General features: G+C 66.4%; 2 protein-coding genes across 4 annotated transcripts in view; one reads left to right on the top strand and one right to left on the bottom strand.

The window, feature by feature from the left end:
- The window catches only part of MSS51 (MSS51 mitochondrial translational activator), a 2,773-nt gene extending 2,187 nt beyond the window's left edge, over nt 1–586 (top strand). The window contains exons 5-6 of the mRNA XM_017741287.1: nt 11–58; nt 132–586. Coding sequence (XP_017596776.1) covers nt 11–58; nt 132–402 — 319 coding nt within the window. The 3' untranslated portion in view covers nt 403–586. The remainder of the gene's footprint in view (nt 1–10; nt 59–131) is intronic.
- A 2-nt stretch (nt 587–588) lies between these two features.
- Nucleotides 589–6,717, bottom strand: LOC103620460 (cytoplasmic phosphatidylinositol transfer protein 1). 3 transcript variants are annotated; one of them, XR_001864310.1, is made up of 10 exons: nt 6,532–6,717; nt 5,355–5,503; nt 3,525–3,613; nt 3,355–3,362; nt 2,808–2,879; nt 2,626–2,721; nt 2,372–2,527; nt 2,234–2,297; nt 1,801–1,936; nt 1,378–1,469 (listed from the first exon to the last, which is right to left on the bottom strand). XR_001864310.1 is itself a non-coding variant. In XM_008639075.2 (9 exons), exons 1-9 carry the CDS (start codon nt 6,577–6,579, stop codon nt 1,204–1,206), a joined length of 948 nt encoding a protein of 315 aa, XP_008637297.1. In that variant the 5' UTR covers nt 6,580–6,717; the 3' UTR covers nt 589–1,203. The 3 variants fall into 3 exon arrangements, 2 of the variants coding, with proteins under 2 accessions (XP_008637297.1, XP_008637298.1); XM_008639075.2 differs by lacking the exon at nt 1,801–1,936 and having other exon boundaries at nt 589–1,469; XM_008639076.2 differs by lacking the exon at nt 1,378–1,469 and having other exon boundaries at nt 1,476–1,936.
- Nucleotides 6,718–7,955: the final 1,238 nt, after the last annotated feature.

The following is a 7,955-nucleotide window of genomic DNA, read 5'->3' as shown; positions in this document are numbered from 1 at the left end:
GCCCCCCCCGGCTGCTGCTGCGGGACTATGGCCTGCCCGTGCTCTTCACCGTGTACAGGTGAGCACGGCCCCACCACCCCGGTGAGCCGGCACAGACACCCAGTGATGGTGCTTCTCCTCTCTTCTGGCAGCGAGCAGGAGCTGAAGGCGTCCCTGCAGATCCTCGTGGAGCTCGAGACACACATTGTGGGCTACGCCAGCAATCCTTTTGCCTCACTGCGGCCCGAGCAGGTCTACTCCAGCCCCAACAAGGCACCTGTCTACTGCAGCTCCCACTACATCGCCCTGCTCGGAGCAGAGGCTGGGCTGGGGGCCGAGGAGCTGGAGGATGATGATGGCTGGCAGGGAGGAGAGCCCAGTGCTTCTGCTGTGGCTGGAGGCATTGCCCCAGGGCTGGGCTGATTCCTGCCTGCACTGACCACCTGACCCCCAGAGCCTCACCATCCCATCCAGGACCCCATTTCCCCATCCTGGGATCAGTGATCCAGACGCCCCTCACTGCACACATGCAGGCCTGGGGGATGCAGCACCCGAGCACAGGCATGGCACCCTTCCACAGCACCAAATAAATCACTACCAGCAACCAGCTGCCGTGTCTCGAGCTTTATTTCCAAAAAGGCCTTTGTTTTCCTAAAGAAAACGAGGGGCTCAGCCCACCCCAGCCCCCCTCGAGCAGCCACGGCCTCTGGAGGGACAGCAAAGGGGACCCCGACTGCGGGGCCAGCCGTGCACGGGGCTGTGCAGCCCCTGGGGGTCCTGTGGGGAGCCCCAGCCCCGCGCCCAGCTGTCACTGTCACCCTCACTGTGCCCCCACGCTGGTGCCTACCCTGCAGGGCACTGCTCCAGCCTGGCCGCGGCAAGCGGGCACCAGCTGGCACCTCCCCACTGCTCGCCAGCCTCGGTGGCCCTTGCGGACACCGGGGCAGGGGGAGTCGAGGGAAGCAGCTCCTGCGGTATCCCCCGACGCTGCCGGGGACCCGCGCTGGCCTGGCGTCCCCTCCCGGTGCAGCCAGCGGGACTGGCACGGCAGTGGTGGCACCGACCCGTGTGGGCACCCACAGTGGCTCGGGGAGGCCAGCACACCCCAGGGCTGCCCGCGCCCTGACAGCGGGTGCGGGTCCCTCCCTGGGCTCTGCGCCCGTCGGCGGGGCCGGGGTGGGCGGCGGAGCTGGCACAGTCCAGCACGGAGCGGCACCGCCGGCGTCACTCGGCGCCAGCGCGTTCCCGCAGCGCGGGCAGCGTCAGGGTCTCCGGCGCCGTCTTCTTCCGCGGGCGAGTCTTGGGGGGAGCCAGGAACTCGGGGGCCTCGTCGCTGAGGGGGGTGGAGGGGGCGCTGGCAGGGGCCGAGTGCGTGGCCGTGGGCTGCCCCACCTCGCTGACCGAGATGGCCGGTGCCACCAGGCCGATGAGCTCGTTGGTGGCCTCCTGCGTCTCCTGCTCGTAGCGCCGCACCTCCTCCATCGTCATCCCTGCCGAGCACAGCCGGGCTTGGGGCCGCTCGGCACCGCCGCGTCCGGCACCCCCTCATCCCGGGGCAGCCTGCGCCCCGCGCCCCGGCTCCCCACCGAGCTGGGGGACAGGAAGGGGACAGGGACTGGGGACAGGGGGACGGGCAGGGAAGGGGATGCTGGGCAGCACAGCCAGCTCCCCAACTCCAGCACCAGCCCAGCCAGCAGAGGGGAAGGGATGGATAGGCAGCGCAGGCAGCGCAGGCAGGGGACACGCGGGGAGGGCAGCTGGGAGGAGGGACCCTCCGCCGCGGGGTGCAGGGGGGGCACAAGCCCCCCTGCCTGCACCCACCCCCAGGCAGCAAGGCGGGGTCCGGGGTGTCCGTCCCCGGCAGGCAGAGGGGCTTAGGGGTGCTGGTTCCCCAGCTTTTGGTTTGTGGCCACTTGCATCTGAGTCTCGAAGGCCCGGACCTCTTCCAGGGACATGTCTGGAAGGCAGAGAGCCGCTCACCGGGGTGGTCTGGCACCCGCCGCCAGCTGTCACCAAACCCGGGGGTCCCGTCCCTGTGCCCGCACGTGGCAGCCGCCTGCAGCGCGTGTCCCTGCCAGAATGGGGGTGCAGGCAGCACAGGCAGGGTGCTGGGACCCCTGTCCCCGTCCTCCCCGAGGGGTGCAGGGGAGCGGGCAGCGTGCGGGGGTGCAGGCAGGGGTGAGCTGCGGCCCCCTCCCTCCATGGGCACCGTGTGCCCCCCTCCCCACAGCGCCGGGTGACCCCACGGACTCACCGCACCACTCGTCCACCCAGGCAAAAGCCTGCCGGTGCCCGATCAGCAGGATGTCCCGGATCACCTGCAACACCACGGGGGTCAGCACCCTGTCACTGCCCCCCCAGTGCCCCCCAAACCCCCTTGGGCCCCTCTCACCTTGTGCACAAACTGCTCCACCCCCGGCTGCAGCCCCCACACCTCGAACTTGACGCTCACCAGTTTGTAGGAGCACATGATGGGCTTGGTGTGCTGGCGCCAGCCCTCCCGCAGCGGCCCCCGGCCCGTCTTGGCCGAGCTGAAGAAACGGGGGTCCTGGGGGGATGGGGAGGAGTGAGATCATGAACCCACCCCCCTGAGACAGGAGACAAGGGGGTGGCCTCAGGGAGCTCCCTCGTCCCCAGCCGTGGTACCTCCAGGCTGCGGTAGTAGCGCTCAGGGATCTCGTCGAAGGCGATGTCCAGGAAAGAGACCTCGTGGTCGCCCAGGATTTTGTCACTGTGGAAGATCTGGAGAGGGGAGGGAGGGTGAGTGACATGGGGCATGGGTGGTGAAGTGATGAGTTTGCCAGGTCTCAGCTGCGGTGCACACTCACATTCTCGCTGTCCCCGCAGTTGTCCTCGTACTTGGTCTCGATGTAGATGGAGAACTTGGGCAGGAAGGAGCACTGCAGGGAGTGGCTGTCAGCTGGTCCCCGAGGGACGCCCATCCCGAGGGACACCACTCCCAGGATGCCCACCCCGAGGGACACCCCACCCCCAAGGATGCCCATCCCCAAAAGATGTGTGGTCCAGGGACACTGATCCTGAGGGACACCCACCCAAAGGACACCCAGCCCTGAGGGACACCCACCTCCAAGGATGGTCATCCTCAAGGACCACTCACCCAGCCACAATGACACCCTCTCCAGGGGATCCCATCCCCGAGGGAATCCGAGCCCCACAGGACACCCACCCTGAGGGATGCCCAGCCCAAAGGACACCCACCCAAGGGCTACCTGCCACGGTGACACCCCCCCTGAGCGATATCCACCCTGAGGGACACCCACCCCTAAAGGATGTCTGTCCCAAAGGACACGCACCCCCAAAAATGCCCCCCCAGCTCCCGACAAGGGGACAGGTCATTCCATGCCACCTCCTTACCGTGTACTCTGCAGGCACACCAGGGCACATCACACGGTGGCATAGCCAGGCAGCATCACGGAGGGAGAGAGGGAGTGGTGAGACCGGGGACAGCTCCCTGCAGCCCCCCCACCACTGGGCAGGGACAGGGTGCCCGGGGGTGCCCGTCCCACGCCCTGCCCGGGGCTCACCCGTGATGGTGTAGGGGTAGTAGTTCCAGGCCCTCTCGGTGATGTAGAAGATGCGGGGGGTCACCGCCCGTGCCCAACTTGGCAGTTTGCTGTGGGCACCACGGCAGGGCACCCCCTCAGGACAGGACATGGCTGGTGCCACCCATCCATGCGCCGCCAAACACAGCTTGCCTCTGGGACCCCCATTCCCACCCCAGGAACTCCACCTGCTACCTAGGACCCTCCACCCCAGGATGCCCCCAGGGATCCTCATCTGCACCTCAGCATCTTCATCTTCCTCCCAGCACCTCTCCCAGTAACCACTGCCACCTCCCTGGCACCTACATCTACACTCCAACACTGTCATCTGCACCTCAGGACACCCCCAGGGACCCCTGTCACCTCTGCAGGACTCGCACCCCTGCCCCAGCTCCCAACCATGCACCCTCACCTCCACTCCAGGATGCCTCCAGGGACCCTCCTCACCTGCACCTCAGAATACCCCCAAGGAGCCCTGTCACCTCCCCAGGACCCTCATCTGCACCCCTGGATCATCACCTGCACCTCAGAACACCCTCAGGGACCCCTGTTGCCTCCCCAGGACCCTCCCCAGTGCCCCAACATTCCCCCACCAGAGACCCCTTCCACCTCCCCAGCACCTTCATCTGCATGTCAGGACCCCCCCAGGATCTGTGCCAGCTCCCCATCTCCACCCCAGTGCCCCCATCCTCTCCTCAGGTTCCCCACCTCCTCTCCAGACACCCTTACCCCCCTCTCCTCCCCAACAAACCCCCACCCTCCTTCCTGGACCCCCATCCCTTCCCCAGGACCCTTCCACCTCCCCAGGGCCGAGGCCCCAGGGTGCTCCCATTCCCCCCCAGCACCCCGGCAGGATCAGGCCCCCTGGGGAGTCGGGAGGGAGGTTTTGATTAATTTTCAGGCGTTATAAATAAATTTCAGGCGAGAGGGGAATCGTGAGTGCTGCAGCTAAAAATAACCCGTCTCACACCAGCAGCTCCTGGTGGGGAGCAGCCTGTGTCCGCAGACGGCTGAGGGGACATGGGGACAGTGGTGCTGGGGGCCAACAACTGCCCCACAGTGACACCCCCAGGGCCAGGGCGTTGCTGAGCCCCCCGATCAGGCACCCACTGGCACCCGGAGGTGGGTGCCCACCAGAGAGAGGTGGGTGCACCCCTGCAAGGTGGATGAGTGTCCTGAGATGGGTGTACCCCATAAGCAGGGGGCAGCCCCCCAGAGAGGAGGTGAACCCCTAAGATGGGTGCATAGCTCCCAAAGATGGGTGCAGCCCCTGAAGACAAGTGTGCCCTGGGTGATGGGTGCAGCCCCGGAGATGGGTGCAGCCCCCCAAGATCAGTGCAGCCCCCCAAAATCAGAACACCCCAGGAGATGGGTACACCCTGAGAGGTAAGTGCAGCTCCCAAAACTTGATGCAGGCCCCAAAGATGGGTGCACCCCAGCACTTGGGGACCCCACTGGGAGACACACACAGCCCTTGAAGATGGGTGGGTGCCTGGGAGATGGGTGCAGCCCCCCAAGATCACTGCACCCCAAAGATGGCTACACCCTGACTGACAGGTGCAGCCCCCATAGCTGGGAGCAGCCCCCCAAGATCAGTGCACCCCAGGATTTGGGGGCACCCCGGGAGATGATGGAGGCAGCCTGGGAAATGACGGGGTAACCCTGGGAGAGCAGTCACACTGCAGGGTGTCCAGGACCCAGGAAGGAGCTTCCCCAGAAATTTTGGAGGAAGAGCTGGGGCCACCCTGATGCCTGCCCATGCCCCCCACCGCAGTGCCCACCCAGCACCCATCACCGGAGCCACAGGCTCACCTGGAGAGGTGGACACGCTTCTCAGTGAACTGGCCGGGGCCGTGGACGGGGTCCTCGTGGGGCTCGTTCTTCACCACCTCCACGCCCTCGCCCTTCTCGCTCTCCTGGTGGCTGTGCTTGCTGATGGTGTAGAGCTGCCCCACGCGGTACTGCAACCACAGCGCCCGCCCTCAGTGCCACCGGCCCCGGTGACCACCCGGCACAGCCCGGGGGCTGAGCCACGCTGCCGAGAGGGGAAACTGAGGCACGGAGCAAGGGGTGGCGGACCCTGAGCCGTGCAGCGGGCAGGGGGTTCCTGGGGCACCCAGTGTGACCTCCCGTGTCCTTAGGCTGTCCCAACACCCAGGCAAGGGCTGGATCCTGCTCTCCCTGTGCTTTCCCAGTGCCTTGCAGAATGCCTGGAGGTTTTCTGCGCGGCAAACTACCTGGGAGCCAGGGAAAGCTGTGAGTCTGTGATACATATGGATGTGTCCGTGTCATATACGTAACGATAAGGTGTATTTGTGGATTTGGCGATGCAGCTGTGCAATAAGGGTTTGATTGTTCTGCTGAAGATCCCATCCACCACCCCACCCGCCAGCACTATTTTACCACCGCACTCTGCCTAAATTAAAACCTTCCCCAGGTGCCAGCAGGGAGGGATGGCACTGCCCCGGGGTGGGCACCGCTGCAGGTCCCCGCTCGCCAAAACGGCCCCGTCAGCACCAGGTGCTCACGAGAGACCTTTGCCCAGGGATGCTGCCAGCTGTCAGCGCTGTTTGCCGATGGCATTCAGGCTCCCTGCCGGAGCAGGGATGGCGCTTGTGCTCCCTGTCATACCACGGGCATCCAAACCCCCGCCGCCCTTCCCCTGCTGGTTCATCCCCTGCTCCTGCTGTGCCCCGGTGCTGCCATCGGGCTCTGTGCGCCAAGGTCGCCGTGCCCAGGAACGGCATGCCCCCCCACCTGCACCCCAAAGTACGGCTCAGCCCTCGCACGGAACATCCCGAGCCCAGCACGCCCCGGTCCCTGTCCCAAGCCGTGCCACGAGGACACAGCAAAGGGGTCACCGCGTCCCTCTCAGGGCAGGAACCGATCCCCCGGCGCTGCGCTGCTCCGGGTATGAGACCCCCACCCACAGCCCCTCCCTCGCTGCGTCCCCGTTCGTGCCAGCCGCGGCCCCGTGCCCCGCGCTCACCTCCTCGGTGGTGAGCGGCATGCAGATGCGGTACTCCTTGACGAGCATGGTGACACGGGCAGGGTGGCACGGGCACGGCGGCCAGCACGGGGGTCAGGCGGAGGCGTCGGCGCTGGCGGGGGCACAGCTCATGCTGGGGGGCCGCGGGCAGCGGCAGCGGGGGGGACGCGGCGCTGCCTCCCACGCTCCCATCCCAGCACCCCACGCTCGAAGCAGCCGCCCCGCTCGCGGTGACTTCACGAGTCGTTGCCATGGCAGGGCCGTGAGGTCACCCGTGCGAGGAGCAGCCTGGGTGTACCCAGCTGGGGACACCCCGGCACCCCAAAACCCTCCCGGCGTTAACCCCTTCCCTGCCAGGCGGACGACCACGTCCCTACGCGGCTGTCTTGGAGCACACGTGTCCCCCCAAAATAGGGTGCCATCCCTTCGGGGTGCCACATCCCCACCCAACTGTAGTGGCCAGTGAGGCAAGAGGGTTGCAGAGATGTGAGGATGGGGTCAGACCTGCCCGATGCTCCTGGGGACCCACCTCTAGGCACCCACACTCTGTCCTGTGCTGAGGAGCTGCTCCCCGGCAGCACAGGATCATGTCTCTGATGTAGGACACCCCTTCCCTGGGCAGGAGTTGGACCCCCTTCCCCGAGGCTTCCCCCAACACCTGTCCCAGCCAGCATGCACTCTAGGGCTGCCCCCCAGCACCCACCCCAGCCATGGCACTGCCAGGCTGGCACATTCCCTTCCCCGTCCAGCCAGGGCTGGGGATGCTCAGAGTGAGTAACAGGACTGCTCAGGGGGCTCCTGAACGTGGCCCCCAGCCCCACAGAGAAGGAAGGGGACGTTGGCCCTCCTGAAAGTCACCCTGGATGGGGGATCAGGCCTTGGAAGGGGCAGACGGGGGCTCACATGGGGTTTTGTCTGGAGTCAACTTGTCCAGCTGGGGACACAGGGACATCCTTGGGGGTACAGGGTCATAGCGGGACACAAGGGCATCTTTGGGGGCACCGGGGGACACAGGAGTGTCCCTGGGTCCACATAAGCATTTGAGGCTACAGGGGCATCCCTTGGGGGACACAGAGACACCCTGCTGACAGGGCAGAGGGCTGGGTGCTGGTGCCAGGTTGTAGGGACCCCAGTAGCGGGGGCGGAGGCAGCCCCGGCATAGGGGAGGTGACACCCCGGGGCAAGGGCATCTTTGGGGGCACCGGGGGACACAGGAGTGTCCCTGGGTCCACATAAGCATTTGAGGCTACAGGGGCATCCCTTGGGGGACACAGAGACACCCTGCTGACAGGGCAGAGGGCTGGGTGCTGGTGCCAGGTTGTAGGGACCCCAGTAGCGGGGGCGGAGGCAGCCCCGGCATAGGGGAGGTGACACCCCGGGGACCCACCGGAGCACCGCAGGGCACGGCATTCCCCTCCCCATCC

The sequence above is a fragment of the Corvus brachyrhynchos genome, unplaced genomic scaffold, assembly GCF_000691975.1.
Source record: "Corvus brachyrhynchos isolate BGI_N302 unplaced genomic scaffold, ASM69197v1 scaffold58, whole genome shotgun sequence".
NCBI lineage: Eukaryota > Metazoa > Chordata > Aves > Passeriformes > Corvidae > Corvus > Corvus brachyrhynchos.
Note: the sequence above shows the minus strand (reverse complement) of the source record. Positions and strands in the feature narration are given on the sequence as shown.

What these genes read in the sequence shown, in the direction of transcription:
- LOC103620460 (XM_008639075.2), bottom strand. Translation starts at nt 6,579, where the DNA reads ATGCTCGTCAAGGAGTACCGCATCTGCATGCCGCTCACCACCGAGGAG. An exon ending in GCTACTACCGCAGCCTGGAG is followed by an intron (nt 2,528 to 2,625) that starts GTACCACGGCTG and finishes CCATCCCCCCAG; the next exon opens with GACCCCCGTTTCTTCAGCTC. An exon ending in CTGGGTGGACGAGTGGTGCG is followed by an intron (nt 1,470 to 2,233) that starts GTGAGTCCGTGG and finishes TGTGCTCGGCAG; the next exon opens with GGATGACGATGGAGGAGGTG.